We start from the raw sequence: 24,752 nt of genomic DNA on the forward strand, positions 1-24,752 counted from the left end.
GTATATTCTTCCCTGACATGAAATTAGATACAAACTTGAAGGATTGTTTGTCATACTTCTATTATAGAATAGTGTCCATTCATGCTTGAAGAATATTGGAATATACAAACATAAATGTTTGGTAAAAGAGAAGGATTGTATAGCCAGAAATTAATTATTTAAGTTCCATTATATTTTAAGTTGATATACTCATTTGGATATACAAATTGTTTTTTGCAATGTGAAGAGGAGGTATTTTCCTTTATGTTAGATGTATGCAACTACAGAGCTCTTTTATAATTTGAATTAAGAAATGCAAGTTTTTGTATTTAAACAACTAAAATGAAATCAGACCCACGTATTCATTTAGGAGGAGAAGGCTTATAGAGCAATGCTGATTCCTTGGTTACATCCTGAAGAGATTTCTTGAAACAGAAAGTATAATTCATAATCCTTGAGTGTTTCAATTACTCTCTGTTGCAAACCAAATGCTTTTTGTCTCACCTGCATAGCAGAGTGAGACTATAGGCGCCGCTTTTCCGACGGCGACGGCGGCGTCAACACCAAATCTTAACCTGAGGTTAAGTTTTTGAAATGACAGCATAACTTAGAAAGTATATGGACCTAGTTCATGAAACTTGGCCATAAGGTTAATCAAGTATTACTGAACATCCTGCCTGAGTTTCATGTCACATGACCAAGGTCAAAGGTCATTTAGGGTCAATGAACTTAGACCATGTTGGGGGAATCAACATCAAAATCTTAACCTAAGGTTAAGTTTTTGAAATGTCATCATAACTTAGAAAATATATGGACCTAGTTCATGAAACTTATACATAAGGTTAATCAAGTATCACTGAACGTCCTGCTTGAGTTTCACATCACATGACCAAGGTCAAAGGTCATTTAGGGTCAATGAACTTTGGCCGAATTGGGGGTATCTGTTGAATTACCATCATAACTTTGAAAGTTTATGGATCTGATTCATGAAACTTGGACATAATAGTAATCAAGTATTACTGAACATCCTGTGCAAGTTTCAGGTCACATGATCAAGGTCAAAGGTCATTTAGGGTCAATGAACTTTGGCCAAATTGGGGTATTTGTTGAATTACAGCCATAAATTTGAAAGTGTGTTGGTCTAGTTCATAAAACTTGGACATAATAGTAATCAAGTATCACTGAACATCCTGTGCGAGTTTCAGGTCACATGATCAAGGTCAAAGGTCATGTAAGGTCAAAGAACTTTGGCCACGTTGGGGGTATTTGTTGAATTGCCATCATATCTCTATAAGTGTATTGGTCTAGTTCATAAAACGTGGAAATAAGAGTAACCAAGTATCACTGAACGTCTTGTGCGAGTTATAGTAGTTTTCAAAATCGGCACTGCTGCTCTATTGAATCGCGTGATGCAGGTGAGACGGCCAGAGGCATTCCACTTGTTTAAAAAAGGCATAACTTTTACCAGTGCGATATGAGTTTTCAACATGATTAGGTGGTCAAAAAACACCCAAAATACAAAAATATGGTATATATTTCTGGAATTTATCAGAATCCCATTCAAGGATCTTTCTCCGTATTGATTTGATTTTCAAGCAACCTAGAATTCCTAGATTTAGGATATGATGATGGTTACTCTTTATAAGGAAGTCACTTATGAAAATAATATTTCTAAGAGTAGTAGAATAGGGTGTAAATCTTACCAATAAGAACATACGTTTAGGGATGGTTGTGAAAATGCATGTTTGCACAGTTGTATAATTCCATTATAAAGTTAGTGTGTGGTGTCCACTGAGAAGCTGTGGTTGGGATTCTATTTTTATCAAAAGAAAATATTTTAATTTAAACTTTAATAGAAGTAATGTAATCCTTCCCTATGATAGTGGATTAATGGCATGCAAAAATAAAAATATACATCTTTTTCTTTCTGGTGTGTGAGTTGAGCCTTTAAAAGGACAATTGAGGAAGCATTAACAAGCTGGGAATTAAATCTCAGTGTGATATCCTGTAGCCATGTACTTCCTTGTTTTGCTGCCTGTAAGCCACTTATGACTATAGAAACCAAACCTTTTCTTTCCCTATTGAATTGTGATGTGCAGATTGATATTTACTCCAGAAGCACAGATTATTTGCTTGGGTAATAAATGTTATTTCATTTATTGTCTATGCTAAAGTTTGGTTCCCCTTTTTATCCCCATTGAAGTTACCTTATTTGCCAAGCTCCCACTTTTTCTTTCTCTCTCCCTAATTTCTTTCCATCTCATTCTTTTCCTCCGACTTTTGTTCGCCTGGCTCCCTTCCTCTTTCCTTTTCCCCCTGCCTCTTATTTTGTAAAGAATTTATAGAGCTTATATTATTCTCTGTGAGGTCACAAAATAACACCCTGAAAAATGATTAATTTTCTATTCTTTGAGTGATTTTACCAAATCATCATTGATACATGTCTCTCATTTTTCTGCTGTTATCAAATCAGTTTGACTTCAAGATGGAGTTCTCCTTTAACAATATCATTATCTGGGCTGGCTATGTGTACACAAGAATTTAGCGTGTTTAAAAGGTAGAAACCAGGCAAACATGGGCATGTTCAATCAATTTTCTAAATCTGGAATCACAAATTAAAATACAGGCATAAAACAAAGTTAATTTTTGAGAGCGTTCAATCCTCTATTGCTCCCAATTTTCAATCCCACCCAATGCGCATCTCAGACAGATCAGTGAGTTTGACCCAGGAACAGTGTAGGCAGTACATATCTGATTCAGAAGAATTCCTGTCATAGAATCATCATGAAAATGTCTGTTACTTTTAACAAAATTTTAAAATCTCTGATTCTGCGAAATCGCCTTTCTTGTTTTCATGTTGTATAGACATTTTATTTTTACAACCAACTTAAAACAAATGAATAGATTGAAGGCACCTTATTATCTTTGAAGTTGACGATGTGTTTCAAGGGCGAATATGCATCGATTGAACACAGCCCCTGTCTACATAAACATATATTGTTTCAATGCCTTTACTCCCAGCTATGAATAACCAAGGAGATATCTCCTTGGAATAACCAGGGAATTGTTAGTGAGATTAAGCAACCAAAGACTCATAGTCGTTTCATGATACACACTTAGAAAAATAAGTGCGAATTGTACCTGTTTTGTTCCATATTTGGAACCCTCTATTTAAGGGTTCCTAAAAAGGTTCTTCATGTGCTCCAGAACATTTATAGGTTCCAAATATGGGACAAGCATAAGATTTCAATTTTTGTTATTATGATTATGATGATCCACCGCCATATTTCTGATGAGTCTCCTAGCTGCTGTCAAGAATGGCCAACATTTTATAATTGAAATAAATTACTAATGATGATTCAATGTCTCTTCCCCCCCTTTTTTTTTTTACTCAAGTTATCATCTATTTTCTTCAAATTAACATTCTTTTTCATGTGAATTCATATGAATAATTTATACTATACAAAACATGATTATTATAAATTGAGTATTACAACAAAGCAAAAGAGGAACTGGAACACTTGTAGTATCCATGGATGACATATATTGACCACCATTAGGACCTCTCTAAATTGGAAAAAAAAAAGAAGTTTAAATGGGAAACGGATATCTAGAGAACAATAAATTGTTTGTCATAAAATCAATTCAGAGGAGAAAGTGAATTTGTTGAGCTCTATCTAGGGATCCAGATTAGACTTGGTAATGAAATGTTAATTACAGTTTCCTAAATGACCTTTTTTAAAACATGTTGGAGAATTAATCTGCTAGACCAGGTCCAGTTTCCTGGATGTGTTCATATAACAGGGCACATTCACACTTGCCTAATCAGAAAATAATATCCATGTTCAGGCCCAGAGATATGTGATCATTGTGATGATTATTTTATACATTTTTTACTCCTGTCCTAATCAAATAAAGTTCTCATTTCAGTTTATGCAGTGGCCAACATGATGTTTTGCATTTCTCAATGAAAGATTCACTTGATCCATTTTAATTCCATGATAAATTGTACATGATTCCATTCATTATAAAATCTTTTAGCTTTTCTAAGAGAGCAGTGTGTAAGTAGTAAGCAATAGTTATGATATATATATTATAAACTGTATCATGAAAATAACAAGGATGATGATAATAATAATAATGGTAATAATACAAATAATAATAGTAATAACAATAATAATGATGATAATAATGATAACAGTAACAATGATAATAATAATGATAATAATGACAGCGATAATAATAATGGTGATCATGATGATGATAATAACAGTGATGAATTTCATAATTAATTTTAATGTAACAAATATCCCTTGAGTTATACTTATTTCTTTCAAAACCTGCAATTTTTTTATCATTGGATATGTGTGAATACCCCTAATGGTGCTAACTTAGCACAACAGTGGCATTTCCTTGGAAGATATCCTGGCATAGGATTTCCTGTGTGACGTACCGAGATTGTAGAAAGACTCGATTCATTCCAGTACTAGCAATTTTGCTTTTAAACTAGCTTTTAAATGTTTTCACACTACCCAAAAAGTCACCCAAAGAGATCTTTTTATTTAAGTCCAATGTTTACAGCTACATTTTTCTTGATTTTTATTTTATTTCAAGTAATATCATTCTCTATAAAATAGTGAAAACAAAATTTTAATTGAGTTTTTCTTCAAAAGCAATTGATTCCTCCCAGTTGAATTCAAATATATTTTGAAGCAGACAACAGACATTTTATCAAATGTATATGATTGAAATAATTTTTTTTTTTCAATTGCAAATTTTGGGAAAAATGATGTAAAACTAACAGTTCAAGATGTATTTCTTCTTATTTTTCAATATTTTTATTTACATTTATTTTTAATTCTTTTTTTTTCATGGAGATCAAATATTTTCCCACATCTGATATTCTGTTGAAAACAACCTCTAGTTATGCTGCAGTCACATTTTCCCAATGGCAAGTAATAAACAGCCATTTTATTGATTTGTATTAAAACCACCTATATGTAGCTGGCACAAAAAATGTTAGAATGGCGGTTTTTGACTCACCGTATGGCCGTGGTAGGGGAAATATGACTGTGCCATTAGATATTAAATGACATCAGGTGGGTGTTTCATAAAGCTGTTTATAAGTTAAAAGCGACTTCAAGAACGACTGGTGATCCTTTCTTGTGAATGGTATACCATGTATACACCAAAATCTTCATTGACGATGGTTGAGCGCAGAAGAAAGGTTCACCAGTCGTTCTTAAAGTTGCTCTTAACTTACGAACAGCTTTATGAAGCAGCCCTCTGATAGAACCAATCGATAATGCACTTGCTTCTTAATTAGGAGTTAGATTTTGAGTAAATTCTCCATTTTTATATGCAACTGATATCTTTATTATAGTTTACTGTACAGAGAGAGGGTGTGAAAGAGAGTTGCTGTATACTAATATACTGGTTCTATATCATCACCTTTTCTATATCTTATTTTACTCATTTACCATACTTTGCGAAAAAAATCTAGTATCTTAATGATTAAATTAATCGAACAGATAGAGTTCTGGGATTTTTTTCCCTTTTAGTTAGTGCTACACTGTAAATCTGTGGTATTCAGAACAACACCAGTTGGTTTAGTGAGAGAACCATATCAAAACGTGTTAGAAATACACCTTGGAGATTGATCATAACACCAAAGAATTTTCAATGAACAAACAGAATGTAGTATAACACCACCAATGGGTGTTAAACTAGTACCATGAATTTAACTCTGGTGTAAAGTGCTTGTTGCAATCCTCAACAAACACTGATGATTTAGTTTAACTCCATTTGTGCATCAAGTTTCTTCATTAAAACTGTCTATTGTGATTGTCCTATATGAATCACAATAATATCAATCACAAAAAAATACTATTTAGAATATCTTGTTATTGGGCAACTTGTCAATTTCATGACCCAAAATGGGCAAGTTTCTTTACATTCAAATAGATTTTATTCATCATCTAATTTTTTTTTTTTTACTTTTCGACATTCCAAAGCAATACACCCTGAAAACTGTGTTAATATAATTCAAACTGATATAGGATCAATTTTATTGTTTATTGGAGGACACTTGGGATATTTTTTATTACAATTTACACAATAGTGAAATTTATGCTTCAAAGAAATACAGGTCACATTTGGGGTTGTGCAGAAGCCCATAATGCACATCTCCATCTCTCTTTTGTTTGCCTTCCTAATTGTTTGGCGGCTTGACTTAAAAACATTCCTGATGCTTTTGTAGGATTCTTTTTGTGCTTAAAGTTTACTCAGGTTAAGGATTTGAATAAAGGGGTATGTGGGTGATATAAGCTGTACTCTTGTGTTTTATGCAAGTTTTAAAGGTGAATTGAAATCAAAATGATTATCTAAAGTAATTTTATTCACTCCATTCCTTTGAAGACCGGCTGTGGGGTTAAAATTCCCATATTTTTATTTTCATGTGACTTTCAGAACACTGCATTTTCCTTCCATTAAACAATACTGTACAGAAAAATATTTTTTAAAAGCAGAAACAAAATAAAATGGAACAAAGAAATGACAACAATGAAAAGAAGAAATAAAGCAAACCTATATTGTATATCCATGTCCAACTCAATATTTGTATTTGCGATGCGTACCTGATTATATCATGAATTCTAAATGAATACTCAAATTAAATACTTTTGGGACCTTTCCCATTTGATTTTTCAATGAATTTTTATGAAATAAAAATGTTCTACTTATTTTAGATGGATAATCATTTACAAAGGCACTAGTGTAAAATAGTTTCAGGAAAAGGGAACTTCTTCGTGAGTTCAAACATTTGAAGTGTGGAGTAAATACAAGATTCCTATTCTAATAGTTCCTCAAGGAATAAAATTTCTTTACTAAAATTTTGTATCTTTTGTCTTGTTATTTGCATTAACTTAAAGATAGAATAATTTAATAGTAAGCTAATGAAACATGAAATAAAGAAAGCTCCTTTAAATGATTGATTACAAACAGCTAATGAAAATGAAATCTTTTAAATTAATGTGATATTAGGCATTTTCTCTGGAAGCCTTATTAATCACATGCTGATTTTCTTATTGAGCAAGATTCAAATACAAATTATAATACAGTTTCGTCATCTTTCCTTAAAAGGTAAAATTAGTTTGTGAAGGAAGAAAGTGAAAGCTATGAAATGTAAGTTATTCTATGAACTCATTACATTACACATCTTGTTTTGGGGTCATATTGATTAGGTATGTCATAATGTAAATTTATTTGATGAGTAAAGAGTGAATACCCTGAACTCAGACACTGTGTCAATAATTCTGTGAATCATTATGTATCTATCTGTCAACAAACAGGAATGACACATTGTTCATTTTTTAGTGTACTACCTTCCCCATAAAAGCTAATGGTTGTTATATAATATTCCAGAATAAAATTATTTGAGGGTATGATATCATAAAGAAATAAATGTTATTGTTTGAATTCTTGGTATTTTGAGGAAAACAATCTAGTATCACTTATTTGAGTGAATAATTATTTGGCATTAAAGTCTCCAGAGTGATTAGCCATGAAAAACAAAGAAAATACAGGAAAAAAAAATTCTAGATGGAGGTATATAGTGGATGAGTCATAACATATTGTTAACTATCTCAGTAAGTTGTTCATATGACATAACCATGTTTTCATATTGATGCTTCCCTTAAAAGGTAATGGAATTGATGTGATATTTTGAAATGAAATTGTTGAGATTATGGCACAGAAGGTATTCTTGGAACTTCTAGTTTTCCGAGTCATGAATGAGTAATTATCTATTGTTACATATACATACTCTCTGATTAAGTCCAATTGCTATTCAGATTTGAAGATTATTTCTATGCACAAAATGATAATGCCCTTTGAATATTTATCTTACAAGTTTAGTGAGTCCATATTAGAGAGTATATATGCAAAGGTTATGATTTTCAACCATGCCATACTTGAGAAGTGGAATCATGCCAAAATTAAACAAAAAGCACCTCATTGAAAAATAGAGAGGGACCAAGTTTTTCAAATTTTGATAGTTTTACTGTATATTTTCACCAGCAAATGTCAGTTTCTAAATCACATCTTTCAAGAGACATGCTTTATGATATTCCATTTTATTTTATCTGATAATTTCAAACTTTAGATTTGCCCAAATTTATTATGCTTTTAATACCTGGTTGGTTCACCATTTATAGCATGTCAGTTTTTCAATAATAGTTAACCTGCTTTATGATATTCCATTTTATTTTATCTGATAATTTCAAACTTTAGATTTGCCCAAATTTATTATGCTTTTAATACCTGGTTGGTTCACCATTTATAGCATGTCAGTTTTTCAATAATAGTTAACCGATGATTACATGATATTATTATATGATAAATGTGTGTGATTTGAATAAAACAACTTAAAGTGGGTAAAGGGTTAATTGGGAAGGCAGGTGCAGGTTTATCCTGACACTTTCAAATATGAAATAATGACATGGTCGAATGCTGATGACGTATTTCACAGTTTATGTGGTAGTCCATGAGTAGTCTACAAATGCAGACTTTTCCTTGAAATCCACTTGGTCGAGCATAAAATGGTAGAACAGTAGGGAAATTGCCAATTCGTCCACTGTCAACTCGTCCACTCACCACACGTCGGTCTACCTCCATTTAGTCTAATGCCATTCCGTCCATCAACATTTCATCTAATAACCATTTGGTCCAATCATCACTTTGTCTAATCACCAGTTCGTTTATTACCATTTTGTCTAATAACCAGTTGGTCTAATACCCATTTTCTTTTCATTCATTTTGCACAATCAACACTTTAGTTTAATTAGACCACATGGTATATGGACTAAATTGCTTTTGGACCAACTGGTTATTAGATGGAATGGCATTAAACTAAATGAAAGTAGACCATGTGGTGAGTGGACGAACTGATGGTAGACCAAAAGATAGTAGACGAGTTGGCATTTGGACGAATTGGCATTAGACAAATTGACAATAATCCAAACAATTACCTCTCTAAATTTGGAAGGGTAGAGTAATTACAATTCATATTATGGAATAATGGAGGGGCGAGACAACTTGGAGGTGCCCTTATTTTTCACTGATGGAATGATGGGGAATAGAGTGTTAGGCAACCCAGACCTTTCTATTTATACTCTTCCTCTTTTTCCTTTTTTCTTCATCTTTTTTTCACCACTTGAAAAATCATGTAAGGATGACCAGTGAAACTGAAATTAGATTTAGGCCTAAATCTTAAAGATTTAAATTTTAATCATTTTAGATGGAAACAAATAGTTTAATTAGAATGTAGACTTCTATTTTCACTGTCCAAAGCTGATATGTTTTTTTTTTTTTTTTAAATATCTGTAGGCCTAATTTTGGGTGTGTGTGAGGTACTACATGTGCATAGGCATATTACTGGATCAAAGTAAGAAACTGTTTTTTTCTTAAATGAGATATTATGATTGTAAGACTAGATGTAGGTTACATCGTCTAGGTGTCAACCTCCCCTCAGATGAGCACAATAATGAGGACATATTCATATTGTATCTAAAGCCTGATGAGTTATTATATTTCATCAGATTTATACCTATGCGGTATCCAAAACAGAAAAGGCCTTTATTTGGAGTTCTGCGGAATTGCTTTCACGGTGATGAAATACATGTCATGTCATGGCTTAGGCGTCCTATCTACAGATCTAATCATAGATATATTGTAGTTGCCATATATGTTATAAATCCAGAACCATTTATTGACAAGCTCTTGTTATTGTATCTCTCCCCATCAAAGGTTTGTTATTGACACATTCCTATACCATGACGTCACATGCATTCATTGTACTCTATCCCTAGCCCATATCTCCACACTGCTCAGCAGTGGTTGATTATTGGACAAGAAAATGAGTCATATTTTGAATGTGGATGGTGTCTCCCAATATGCGTCTTGAGTTTGTAAGAGCTGAGCTTGCATGGGCAAGTACCTGCAGTGACATATTCTAGTTACATTGCAACATAGATGAGTCATATGCAGCGAGGAAACTACATGGAGAATGAGAGGGGGTAGAGATTGGAGAGAGGCAAACAGATTTGAACACAGACAGCTAGAGAGATAGAGAGGCAGGATTGAGGATGGGAGGGAAGAGTGAAAAGGAGAACAGGGGGAGGATGGAGATAGAGGGAGACAGAGACAGACAGATTGATGTCATTCCAACAAAAAAGAGTTGTAGAAAAAAATATATATGCAGCAGAAAGAAGGGGGAAGGGTACAGACAATAGAAGGGGCAAGAGATATCCCTTTCAAAGTGGTTGTTCAGTGCAAATCTATGCAGAATTTTACCTACATATTTTCTCGTATTTATGTGATTGCTATACTTTGAAGGAAATATTACCTGTTGAGAGCCAATTAGTAGAAAGTTATGTTTTGAATGAAAAGAGAATCACATGACTTGGTCTTTGAAAGTGTATTTTGATACACTTACAAGTGTGTTATATTGCCTAATTAGGTCATCGTCAACCACACTGTACTGAATAAGCTGACCTCAGCTCTTTTTTTTTTATATATCACTCCCTCAATCAATAATTCCATCTATACCCAGTCCATGTTACCCCATTCAGTCTACCCCCTGTTCATGCATGTAAAATCATAGATCCATGTATACCCATAGTAAAATTATACCAAGGCAGCTCTCACTGCAATGGAATACCCTGGTATTACTTCCTCCTCGTTATTCCTCCAAGGTATACATTTTAAACTGTCTCTGGACTGATAACCCAGACAAAGTCTGAAACCCGTCACCCAAGTTTTCATACAAACACGGAACCAACTGCATTATTCCTTTCCATTGTCTCTCCCCTTTGTACCACCTGATTGTGTTTGCTCTATGAGCATTAGACTTGGCCAACACACACAACACCCGAGAACCCCCGTTATAATAATGCATGCAAATAGCACCCAAAGCAGATGCGTGATTGACAGCTCCATGTCATGCATTATTCATGAGAAATGCATTATGCATGAGGGATTGCTCGTGTTTTGCAAGGTGGTTTGATGAATATGCATGAGTTTCATAGCATGGCCTGTTTTAGCCTTCTCTGGTGCTACTGCTGATGAAAATTATTGATAAAGTCATGATGTATCTTTTAAAAATAAATATTCATGTCATTTTTTACAAACTTTTGCATGACATATACTCATTCAAGCTAAAATGAACAGGTTGATTTTATTTTTAACAATTGGGATGATTTAAGCTATATATGGTATTACTTTCAATTGATACTGTGAAAATTTCATTAGTATTTAGGTTTCATTATTCCCAGTATTTTTACATGATTCTGTTGTCATGTATGTTTTGTTTTACTGAGAATTCCAAAAAGGTTGAAAAAATTAGAATTTTACCATCTATTAAAATTATGAGTTTGTGTCCAGATACAAGTAGTTTATATCCATTGTTATGATATATATATTTCATTCATTGCTGATATAGTTATATATTTTCAATAAATGATATTGACATTTTTCATAACTTTTTGAATTTTACATAATGTTTACTAACCAGTTCAGTTAAAATGGTACCAAACATGAAAACAATATCACTTAATACTGCAATCAGCTTGCATACATTTCATGCTATTTCAGTATTTCCTGAAGCAAACAAGCTTCAAAATTCAAACAAAATTTTGTTAAAAAGATCATGCCTGCTTTTTTAATACCTATACACCTGAATTATTTCTGTGTCAAGTCAAAATATCAAGCAGTTATTTTTATTTTAAAATTCTGTATTTTTCAAGCATCTAAATATAAAATAAATCTTATGAAATGCAACAAAACTTCATGAATTATGATGTCCATGGCTTACAGAGCATAATTAGGGTGCAGTTGGCTAATTTAAGTTTATTTCTTTGACAAAATCCGAGAAAAAAAATGATGAAGCTATCTTGCATGTAGCTACTGAGCTATCTCTCAATTTGCATTGTTGTTTTGAAAAATTGTATTAGTGTTCTTTTACAAAATGTAAACAACTTTGATTTTTATTTCAAACCATATGTGTGTTTCTTGCACTTGACTTGGCTCAAAATTCACTTGAAACAAAATCTATGGAGTTCTGGTTTGCATTAAAAAATGATTAAACAGAAAGCCCCCCCCCCCCCCTCAATAAAAAACAAACTTTAACTGATAATTGGAGCTGTGGTTTGCTTTAGAAAAAAAATGATTGAAGACAAAATACACCCCCACGAAACATAATACATAATATGGGTTTTGTTTTACTTTAAGACACAGGAAGGGTTCAGAAATAATGTTTCCATTGCTTGATATCAATCATTAATGTTTAACTTATCATCCATGTTTATTTCTTATGTATTCCTAACACTTTCTAGCAAGCTGATCGGGCTTCTTGTTGGCACGCGAATCTTAGAAGATGCTCGGGAGATCACAGGCAGTATCAAACACTCTCTACATGTGCCTCGGGTTGCTAGGCGACAGACATCATCACTGATCAATGTGCCTGGATATGGCATGCCCTCAGCGAGGAGGTGAAGATTCCTCTCTTTCTCCTTTTCCAATGTCAGCATCCCATTCCCCCTAAATTCTGTCTTTCTCCACCTTATGTTACGTTTTTTTTTTATCTTCCTTCATTTTCTTTTGATCCTATAGCAGGCAAATTAAGATTTGCATTGCAACTTATGTGACCCAGATATTTTGAAAAAATAGTGTTATGCACTAGCACATATATTTTTTGCCAAGATAAGTGTTGCAGAAGTTGCTTTGCAAATGTCCTGCTTTGGTTAATTTATTCATTTCTATTGGTTATGTTTAAATTTGGATTAAAGATTGCATTAGTGAACCCAACCCCTGATTCCCGAATTCCCCACTTTTTCCATCTTTCCTCTGCTCTGCTCTTCTACAGCTGTCACCTTTTTCCAATTCTTCCATTCTTTTTCTTTCCATCATGTTTTCTTTAACATCCTTGTGTGTCACTTCTTTTTCCTCTTACTACATCATCTGTGAGATTCTTTCTCTTCTTTACCAATCACTTCCCACTTCTTCCCCCTTTTTCATCATTTTCACTCCTCAGCCCCCCCCCCCACCCCACCCACCCATGCTACTCTTCTTCTTGTTGTTATTTTGTATTACAACAACTCTTTATGACTTATAACAACTCTTTTTTATTCCAACTTCAGCTTGTGGGTTCAAGCAGCCATGAAGCAATTTGCAATTTTTAAAAGACTAGTTTCATAGATGGATTGAACAAACATGATATAAATTTTTCCTGTATTTTGTCGTAACCTTCTGTATTTGATAAGTAAGCATGAATCACCACATGATTTTCTACTTATAAGATTTCATTCTAAAAGTGGCATGTCATTCATTTTAGTTGTTTGTTTCTAAGACAAATGAATGCTTGTGAACTTAATATCGGTTTTATATCATTCGGTATTAATACCTGACAATGCGCCTCGGAATAGATTATTTCTTGATAGATGGTGCAATACAAATGCCTATTTTCATTATTATTATTGTTATTATTATTGTTTGAAAGTTTGAAAGTGGGGATTTTTTTTACCTGATTGCTAAAAAAGCATGAATGCTTGTAAGCAAGCAACCAGAGGACCGACGGCTTAAAGTCCTCTCCGAAGGACCTGGTAATGAGGATTAATGCCTTACCAAAGGGCACTAGCGCACCAAGTGGGAATCAAACCCGGATCACCAGAATACGAATCCCCCGCTCTACCGACTGAGCTATCGCGCCTATTTATTATTATTATTGTTATTATTATTATTGATGATAATGATGATCACTAATGTTTATAGATAATGAAAACAATAATAAAAATAATGAAAAGAATGTTTATATAATGATAAAAAAATAATATGGTGCCTGTTCATCAAATGTGTTTTTTCTGAGGTGCACATGAAAATAGTAGAAGAGAGTTTGAATATGCTTCATAGTCTTATTGACTGGTATTCGTAAAGACTTCAATGTCTAAAAGAATGTTAGAACTTCAATCAGGTTGAAATATTTCCAAACAGAATGTGGTGCAACTGAGAAAGCCCTTTCAAAGCAATTTGCAACTCTTCTTGTGGGAATCTTTAGAAGATTGCAATGCATTGATATCAGGATATTACCTGACATATAATTCATGACAAGATCTTGTGAATATCTAATTGTTCATTGATATTCATTAATTAGGATTCTTTGTAAGTATAGTATAATAATATATATATTATATGTGTCTCCTTCCAAGACACTAAAAAAGTCAAATTTCATATTGATCATGAGTATATCTTCAAAATGTTAATCACTAGTTGACCTTTTCTTCGTGTAATATACTTGTATAACCATAGTAACTAAATGCAATTTTCATTTTCAACATGATTTTCTTGTGGTATACAATATTTCTTTTACCTTTGGTAAATTAAAAAATATATTTAAGCTATGTATTTTTTCATTTTGTTCTATTCCAATTTAGGAACTTTGGTTTCTGGCGATATTTTACCTCTCAGTATTTTACCAATCTTAATTCAATGTAAGGTGTAGTCTTTAGTCAAACAGAATATAGCTTTCTAATCACACTCTCTCTCTCTCTGACACAAAATCCTTGCTTTCCATCACAGAATAGATTCTATTCACATAAAATGGTTAGATTACCAATTAAAAAAAACATATATATCCTCTCTATGTTCTTTATGTGATTCTTTCAATGTGCTGTATTTATATGTGCGTCCTCCACAAACAGTGCTTGAGACACTACATTTTGCTTAAAATTATCTAAGACCAAAGTTTTCTAATTCAGTGGTATAAACCTTCACCCTTTCAAAATTGTGAAAGAAAAAAATGTTGGTAACCTACTTTGCCCTTCAGTAATTTGCTCTATGCGCTGTAATAAATAACATTTCTATTTCATATTTTTGATGTTTTAGCATTTTTTGAACAAATTTTATAAATTGCAGCTCCTATTGCCGCCCTTTGTGTTTAATGTTTGAATTTACATTTAAAGTAATAAGTAAAGACTTGTATATGAGACTCGTACATAAATATAATGAGATACATTTTTTAGATATTTCTTTTGATGATGTTTATTAAGTTAAGTTTACTATATTGAAAATAATATCATAAGTCATTGATTTGGTTTGGTTCAAACTTTTCATCGTGATTCACTACCATTTCTCTAATGCAAGTCTTGATTATAAATATACATGTTTGAAGTGTTGAAAAAAAACCCTGATAAATAGCTTTAGAATTCTTTTCTATATTTTTTTTTTTACGGGACGTATTATGGTATCACACTGGGTGTCTGTTTGTCCGTCTGTCTGTCCATCCGTCCGTCCCTTAAGTTTCCTTGTAAACACGATAACTTCAGTTTATCTTAATCTAGGCTCATATAATTTGGTGTGTATTATACTAGCAGGGATCCCAGGAAGCCTATAGATTTTGAGGTCAAAAGGTCAAAGGTCAAGGTCACAGTGACATGTTTTCATCTTACCCTTCTCAAGTCCTTGTAAACACAATAAATTCAGTTTAACTTAACCTAGGCTCATATAAGTTGGTGTGTATGATACTAGCATGGTTCCCAGGAAGCCTATTGATTTTGAGGTCAAAAGGTCACAGGTCAAGGTCACAGTGACATGTTTTCATCTTACCCTTCTCAAGTCCTTGTAAACGCAATAACTTCAATTTGATTTAACCTAGGCTCATGTAATTTGGTGTGTATGATACTAGCATCGATCTATCGATTTGAGGTCAAAAGGTCAAAGGTCAAGTTGCCACCTTCCACTTTTCTTACTTGACCAATAACTCCATTTTCCGCGTTACAGGTGGGCATATTATGTGCTCGCCCCAGCAAAACTCATTGTTGTTTGGAGGGGGAAATAGAGGGTTTCAGGTTTTGTAGCTTATACCCCTTTCATAAACCCAATAAAACATATCCTCCAATTAGCCGCCTAAGAGTAGTGCGGATAATTCAATAAAAATTGCGTTCACAAACTCCATAAATTATTTTTACGAGCGCCCGTCCTGAAAAAGGCGGATAATCGTCATGACAACTGGACATGCCCCCTCCAATGCGGTTGTGTTGGAAAAGGGTGACCTTGTGACCGCACCATGGCAATTATCCGCATTATTTGGAAATACGTTCATAAACTCAAAATCTTGTCCCGATGCCGCTATTATGCGGATAATAGCAGCATCAGAATAATGCGGATAACTCTTGTCCTCCTCTGATTTTACGACCAAATTATGCTGCTATTAGCCGCATAATTGTGTTTTATTGGGTTTATGAAAGGGGTATTAGATTGTTATATTTCAAATCATCATACAAATTGTATTTTCATGTGGTAAGTTAGAATATTATGTTGTCTTTATTAATCGATTCATCTCGACATTTTCATGTTTCTTTCCTTTTCCGTTAATTGTCTAAAAGTATTCCTCTGTGTCTGAAATACTTCATCATATTTGTCTGTGTTTGTGCTTTTTTATGTCTCTTCAGAACTGGGCTTTTACAGTTTCATATCTCTCTTTGTTTCTCTCATTCCATAAATCTGCAATGAAAATGCTCTATTTTACTACATGGTTATTAAGCACAAATATACAACATTATTCACAAATCTAACCATATTAGCTAGGCTTCTCTTTTATTAAACAACTTATGCTAGATGGCTGTAGTATCTATTATCTTCATTTTCCTAACCATCACCAGCCAACTTCTTGCATATATGTTACATTAGCAAACTAATTTTTCATTACTTTTTTCCCCAATTGAATATTCAGCAAAGATTTTTTTTTTAATCATTCAAATTGCCATTGTAATCATAAATTTAAAACTATTTCCATTTTGAAAATAATCAAGTATTATATGAATGCTACTTCCTATCTCCACCATTCTCCCTCATATTTTCAAATCCCATCAAAGAAGTCATATATGCTTTAGATTTTCCTGGAAGATAATTTTAGAAAAAGTAAAGGTATTGACACATTACACTTAGAAATACAATGGTAACATTCCTTACTAATACATATATTTTCATAATGTACTGCATTGACATTTTATATTTCTGCAGTACGAATATTACTTTTAAAGCATTGGTTGTCATGTAGATATAAAACAGTTTTCCCATTCGGCTCAACCATCTAAACATCAAACAATTTCCAGTGATGACTTAATCAGTTAAATGAAGACACTTTACAGTGACATATTCATCATAGGGGGAAGTCAATCTTGACACCAAGTTGGTAAATCAAAGTGAAAAAGTGAGACAAACAGGTAGTTTAAGTGATCAATTTGTCAACAAAATCATTTTTTTTAATGTCAAAGCTTAATATTGTGTTAATCACAGGCTACCTGCTCCATCCAGTGGCACCAGAATGTTCTGGGTAGACAAAAGTTGGAGATGATTCAAGTTCATTGTGTTGGGTGGACATTTACTTCAGCATGCCACAAAATTTGAAATTAATTTTGGTTTGGGACGACTCTCCCTAGGTGTAAACCCTTCAAAGACTTGATTTGAGACATTTCTGTAGACTCAATTAGGTGATGAAACACTAGCATCAACACCGAACTTGAAATAACCCAATGGTTTGTCCATCCAATTTTTTGTATGCTCACAATAATCAAGTGCCACTGTCTCCGTCATATGCTGTACATCATGAGGTCAATAAATTGCCACTGTTTTAGGGTTCCCTAAGAATTAATATATTTGTCTTCAGGGGCGGATCCAGCTTTTTGTAAAGGGGGGGGGGGGTTGGGGTGGTATGCGAGGGAGCGTAGCAACCGAGTCCAAGCGAGCGGAGCGAGCGAGGGGGAGGGTGTGGGAGGGGGGTGTCCCCCCTCCCACAGTAGGGAAAATTTTTGAAAATCTGTGTGTGAAAATGGCGTTTTCTTGCATAAAAAAAAAGATAAGATTTTAAAAAATGGTCCCCGGATTTTTTTTTTGGGGGGGGTTGCAACCCCCCCAACCCCCCCTCTAGATCCGCTTCTGGTCTTAATAGAAACATCAGTCTGAAAACTTTTATCATATTAGATGTTCAAGTAGATATCATTTCAAATTCTTAAAGAGATGATTCATTGGAATCTGTAGTACAAGTCATCAGTAGTGTGTGAGAGAGTTTCTGAGATGCATTCCCATACTTCATGTTATATTTTATTTTCCCTCTATTCAGGGACACTGTGTCCGCCTTTGGCATTGATTTCTTGAAAGGCAAGGGTGGTGGAGGCAACGATCAGTACAAGCTGAGGATGAGGAGGAAACGGAGACCTTTGACCCCATCATCTAGCTTTGACTTTGAAGAAGAGATGTCCATGGACAATATGCCTCCACACACCCCCTCCGAAGCCTCAGATAGTTCTTTCGATTCAGGGGCCATGGCAAAGGTAGGGATTGCACTCCTTTATTTGCTTTTATATGATATGGAATTTTGATGTGTCTGTGGTATAAACTGATTATAGTGAATAGTGATAAACCAATGTTTGTAATTTGGCATATGTTACAGAGCTGAGGTAAGTTAAACATTTTCCTGCCCAATTGACCAAAAAAAGTCAATATGACCCTGCGTGTTTAATGTTCAATTGGATAAGGAGAAAGTATATGATGGCCTCCAAAATTTGAACTAATTTTAATGTTCGGAGCCCTTCTTTTTTCCAGACTGAATTTCCCATGCCTGACATGTCAAGTGGACGTCGTGATAGCACTGTCTTCCCTAGGTAAGTACAGGTGCTTTTCCATTGACTATTAGATTGTTGTCAAAGTACCTCTTGATGTGTCTATAATGATGATGGTGATGTTGATAATGTGAATGATGATGATGATGGGGAAGATGTTGATGGTGATGTTAATGATTCACATCATTCAATGCAAGCACCTTGAAAATTGTTATCATGCCGAGGACTTGCAAAGAACGCAAGTCCAGAGTTATGCTTTTAGGTGTTCTGTATTAATGAAAGGAGACAAAAAAGGGGTAAGACATGGGCCCGTATTCTGAAGTCAGGTTTAACTTAGACCACAGTCTAACTCTGTACTAAAATTATGGGAAGCCAAGAAATGAAAAAATAAGTTTATATTGTATATTGCTTATGTTTAATATTTTGTTTCCTTTTGCTTTTATAATGTAGAAAATACTTCAGTTATCATTCCCAGACAATTATGAACAATTTGGGTGTCATTTGAGTTAATAAATTGAATGTTTACTGTTAGGGATTTGTGCCCCAATTGGCTCTCCATACTTAAACCACAACTTTAAACCAGGGGCCGTATTCTGAAAATTGTCTTAAGAGAAATATTCTTGCATCTTTAGAGTTACAATAAAATCTGTATTCCGAAAATTCTTGTATCTTTTCTTGTAACTTTCGCTGAGCGCGTATGATGTCAGAGCTAGAATTATGCATAAAGTTAAAAAACGGCGCATAAATATCCCTTTGCGCAAGATAACATATCAAGATAAAAGTTATTCTGAAAATTTTCTTATCTTAGCGTTCTGTTAACTTCCTTGCAAAATACAAGAAAATTTACAAGAGGTAGGGGGCTATCGTAACTTATTGTTGCATGCGATATTTGTCCGTCTGCAATAATTATTTCTTGCTGCATCCCGCAAGAACATGTTTTACAAAAGGAGACATTCCAAAGACATTATAACGACAGATTGGTAGACTTTTCAGCAATTAAAAATTGGTGTTCGAGACGATGAATCTTTTCAGAAGAAAATATATCTTTGAGAAGAGCCATGTGTATTTTTTAGCACAGAAGCGCACAAGCATGAGCGTCGGGAGCGCAAGGAAATTACGCCTCATATCAACAATGTGCTTCATTATTTTTTCAGAAGAGACGCTTCTATTGGTTGACCTAAGCATGTAACAAGCTTAATGATTGGTTGATGATGACATATTGGGCGTGTCAGAGATAAAATAGGGGACGTCCTTACAGAGATAAGACAATTTTCAGAATACCAATTTAAGAGAATTTTAGCGAGCTGTTATCTTGCTGACTTACAAGAAAAGTTACAAAAAAAGTTAAGACAATTTTCAGAATACCACCCCAGGGTTTAATTTAAATCAGACTTCAGAATACGGGCCCATTGTATTTGTTCAGATATTTCCAGCATGTTCGGAAAGTTTATATTTGCCATTACGATATCATTTTGAATGTCCATTTACAGAATTAAGATGCATGTCCAGTTAGTGTGCTAGTGCCATTTTGTAAGGCATTTGTACTTCTCACTGGACTGCAGGCACTGACTCATATTTGATTCTTCAAGCAATAACAGGTCTACAGTGAAGACTAGACTCCAAAGACTCTTCAAGCAATAACAGGTCTACAGTGAAGACTAGACTCCAAAGACTCTTCAAGCAATAACAGGTCTACAGTGAAGACTAGACTCCAAAGACTCTTCAAGCAATAACAGGTCTACAGTGAAGACTAGACTCCAAAGACTCTTCAAGCAATAACAGGTCTACAGTGAAGACTAGACTCCAAAGACTCTTCAAGCAATAACAGGTCTACAGTGAAGACTAGACTCCAAAGACTCTTCAAGCAATAACAGGTCTACAGTGAAGACTAGACTCCAAAGACTCTGTGTCAAATAAGACACAAGGTAGAGCCAGCCACAGTACATAGTGTATTATGCAAATTGCGAAAATCAAGGGTCTATGCCTGCAGCCTAACTCAAAGACACCTTAAAGCTGTTGGTCCTCTGGTTGCTTACAAACAAGCATTCATGATATAACCGCCACTACCACCATTTTTGCAATCATGGTGGGCTCCCATTTTTCCACAAGAAAGTAATTTTCAACCTTCATTTTATACAGATCTCAGTTATTTTGATTTTCATTTAACTGACACCATTGGAAAAAACTCTTTTCTAGATATTTTTGTATGGGAAAAATGCATTTTCCTCAAAATTATGAAAAGGGCAGCATGTTCCTTACCGCTTTTAAGATAAACAAAGCAATGAAGTGTTGTTTCTATGCAGTCTCTTCCTAGCAACCGAGATGCCATCAACCCAAGTGAAAGAGGAGGAAGAAGAAGATCCTGTTTATGAACCTCAGATGACAAGGGTCAAACAAACTGTTCTGGTAAATTTAAACTTGATAATGATATCATAATAATTATCAAAAATATGAAAGGACTGATGTTATAAAAATATCTACATATGTTATGGATGATAATGAAAGTAGTCTTAAAAATAGTAATAATAATGATAATGATAATAATGATGATAATGATGGTGATGATGATGATGGTGATGATGATGATGATGAGGATGATGATGATGATGATGATGATGATGATGATGAAATAATAATCAATGATAGTAGAAATTGTAATAATGAGAATGGTATTGGTTTTATTGTTAATGGAAGAATGACTGCAATGATGAAATTCTTTATATTCATTAGTGTTTCTGTAGATATATATATTTTCACAGTACATTTTCTCCATACAGAGTCTGTTTGCTAGGAACTTCTACAACATCAAATATATTGCTCTTGCATTGGTCTTCTGTATAAACTTCCTTCTTCTCTTCTTCAAGGTATTCATTTCATTACATGGAATGAGCATGATTGTGATGGTGATTTTAAGTAATTGATAAAAATGTATTTTGATGGTGATAATTGTTTTGATTATCATGATTATTGTAATGTTAATATTTCTTTACAAATCTGATATGGATGGGAAATTGCAATGATGATGAATCGATATATGTTAACAAACAAAATTGATATTAGCAAGTGTAATGGTTATTAAGGTAGTGGATAATAACACTTATGTCATGACTGAATAATATATATGATGGTTGTAATGAGGATTATGCTATAAGTTGAATCAAATTATTGCTATTGAAATGGATGATTGTGATTGTGATAATTGTAGTTATATTATTTATTACAAATGATGATGAATGTAATGATGAATAGATATATTGTTCCAAATATAAAAAAAAAATATTGATTGATGATGTACAAGCAATGAATATTAGTGATTATTGATATGATAATGGATATATTATTATATGGCCTCCATCATAAAGATTTATAGTTGATTGCAATTGGTAAGAAAAGTCATTCACAATTTAAATTAGTTTTAGAGCTTTATGAGATGGTGGAAGTCTATTCTAAGTGTACTTTTATTCCATCAGGTTTCTTTCCTGACTGCTGACCTGAGCATGGAGGAAGTAGATCCAGAGCTCCCTGCAGAGTTCCTAGAGAATTCCACCTCACCTGATAGTCCAGATACAGGAGATGGTGAAGATGGATCAACGATAGATGATGTGATAGAACAGATTCTTATCAATCAGCAGTTCATGTATCTTGTACCTATCTTGAATGTTCTTTCCATCCTTCATTCATTGGTGTCTATCTCTATGCTGATTGCATACTGTGCACTCAAGGTAAGTCCATTCATATTTTCCATCAGGTTTGGTGTTGGTGCTCTCAATATTGTGTGTGTGGGTGAATATTGACATGTGGTTGCTAAATAATGTGGGGTATGGATAAGAAAATCATTTTTTAATAGCTTGGTGTTGTGTTCTACTCATTTTATGTGTTGCTGTGTATTTTGATATATAGAATTGATTTTTCAGGCCTGTGTGTTCTGGTGGATGTGTTCAGATGTGTGTGGGTGAGTGTTTTGATGTACGAAGTGATTCGTCAAATGGATTTGCTCTGGTAGATGTGTGTGGGTGTGTGTGTGGGTGAGTGTTTTTTATAATGGAAGTGAATTGTGATATGTTCTGGTGGATGTAATCAGATGTGTGTGGGTTAGTGTTTTGACGTATAGAAGTGATTTGTCAAATGGATATGATTTGGTAGATGTGTGTGGGTGAGTGTTTTTATAATGGAAGTGAATTGTGATATGGATGTGTTCTGGTGGATGTGTTCAGATGTGTGTGGGTGAGTGTTTTGATGTATGGAAGTGATTTGTCAAAGGGATATGCTCTGGTAGATGTGTGTGGGTGTGTGTGTGGGTGAGTGTTTTTATAATGGAAGTGAATTGTGATATGTTCTGGTGGATGTAATCAGATGTGTGTGGGTTAGTGTTTTGACGTATAGAAGTGATTTGTCAAATGGATATGATTTGGTAGATGTGTGTGGGTGTGTGTTGGTGAGTGTTTTTATAATGGAAGTGAATTGTGATATGGATATGTTCTGGTGGATGTGTTTGTTGCTGTATATTTTGATGTATGGACGCAATTTGTTTGATGGGTGTCTTTTGGTGGGTGTGTGCATAGAGGTATGTGTTTACTATAAAGAATTGATGTGTTAGGTGGGTGTGTTCTGGCATTGTGTCTGTGGGCATTTGCTTTTTTGTATGACAGTAATTTGTCAGTTGTCTATGTTTTTGGGTATGAAAGTGTTTTGCATATTTGTTATATTCTGGTATGTACGTGTGTTCTGGTCAATGTGTGTGTTTGGATTCACTCAGTGATTTATGGAAGTGATTTGATTTTGAAATGGATGGGTCTAAACGTGCAGGTGGCTTTGATGAGTGGAAATACTGGTGTATGCAATATGTTGTATTGTTTTATCAGGGGAGTGTGAGAGTTCAGATTTTTATCTGATTTCAGATTTTTTGTTTTGATTTTCAGCTTAATTTCAGCTTATTTTTGGCCTTCCTCTGTACAAAAAGTATGGGAGCTCTTTCTATTTCAGACTTTTTCAACACTCTTCAGCTTTTTTCAGATCTTTTTATTTGTGACCACTCACACCCCTGTTTTATAGACCTCTTTGTGTGTCAAATCTGATTACTTATGTCTGTCAATTAGGAATGACTTTGATTTCAACCTCACTTTCCAAAGATTTCTAGCCATCTTCTTATTGTCTTATACCAGGTACCACTTTGCTTGTTCAAAAGAGAGAAAGAGATTGCTCGTAAACTCGAGTTTGATGGTCAGTGGATAACTGAACAGCCGACTAGAGATGACATCAAAGGCCAGTGGGATTCCCTTGCCATAAGCACTGTGTAAGTATCAGTCACATTCGAGAACATTTCTTTAAATCTCAACTATTTTCATTTTATCATCTCTTCATGGGAAGTATATCTCTGATAAATTGACATTTGCACAGCAACCAAGATGTAAATGAGAGCATTGTGACATCTCGGGCCAACAGCTCAATGACAAGTGAAATATGAAAATATACATTTGAAGCCATTAGAAGCAGAACATTAATTAACATTCGTATGTTTTATTTCCATTATAGCTCTTTCCCTGTGTATTACTGGGACAAGTTTGTCAAGAAGAAGGTAAATACCTGTTTGATATTGATGGTATGTGGGTTTTTTTATGGAGCGAATGGTGCTGATGGATTGCCTTTAAGCTTGGTATCTCATTGCCTGAATATAAGTAATCATTTGACTCATCATGCAGGTCAAATACATTTACTGTGATTTAAAAATTTTACTTGAGATTTAATTGTTACCTATAATTATAACATCTTGAATAACTATATATTGGTATTTACCTCACCAAAATTAAATGAGCACAATTACTTATTGGTAATTTGTTGTTCCCTTCTGTAATTTATTAGATGTAACTATTTGATTGTCTTTCCTTCTTTATGAATATACAAAGTACATGTTTCAGCTTTGATTGATGTGGCATTTGATCATAGGTTTTGAAGAAGTATGAAGATGCAGTGGGAGAGGAGAAGTTATGTGCTATGTTGGGCATGGAGGTTGGTGAGAACCCAATGGCTGGCAACCCGACAGAAAACCCAAACCAGGGTCTCTTCAGCTCAATGTAAGTTGCAGGGTACTAATTTTGCACAACTTTG

At 34.0% G+C, this 24,752-nt stretch overlaps 1 protein-coding gene across 1 annotated transcript in view; it reads left to right on the forward strand.

The window, feature by feature from the left end:
* Nucleotides 1-10,008: 10,008 nt before the first annotated feature.
* LOC129265468 (ryanodine receptor-like) overlaps nucleotides 10,009-24,752 on the forward strand; it is a 30,142-nt gene continuing 15,398 nt past the window's right edge. The window contains exons 1-10 of the mRNA XM_064101375.1: nucleotides 10,009-10,052; nucleotides 12,369-12,524; nucleotides 18,149-18,359; nucleotides 18,631-18,689; nucleotides 20,951-21,053; nucleotides 21,425-21,511; nucleotides 22,118-22,369; nucleotides 23,810-23,940; nucleotides 24,180-24,222; nucleotides 24,591-24,718. Of these exons, the coding sequence (XP_063957445.1) occupies nucleotides 10,009-10,052; nucleotides 12,369-12,524; nucleotides 18,149-18,359; nucleotides 18,631-18,689; nucleotides 20,951-21,053; nucleotides 21,425-21,511; nucleotides 22,118-22,369; nucleotides 23,810-23,940; nucleotides 24,180-24,222; nucleotides 24,591-24,718 (1,214 nt within the window). The remainder of the gene's footprint in view (nucleotides 10,053-12,368; nucleotides 12,525-18,148; nucleotides 18,360-18,630; nucleotides 18,690-20,950; nucleotides 21,054-21,424; nucleotides 21,512-22,117; nucleotides 22,370-23,809; nucleotides 23,941-24,179; nucleotides 24,223-24,590; nucleotides 24,719-24,752) is intronic.

Source organism: Lytechinus pictus, chromosome 7 (genome assembly GCF_037042905.1).
Source record: "Lytechinus pictus isolate F3 Inbred chromosome 7, Lp3.0, whole genome shotgun sequence".
Taxonomy (NCBI): domain Eukaryota; kingdom Metazoa; phylum Echinodermata; class Echinoidea; order Temnopleuroida; family Toxopneustidae; genus Lytechinus; species Lytechinus pictus.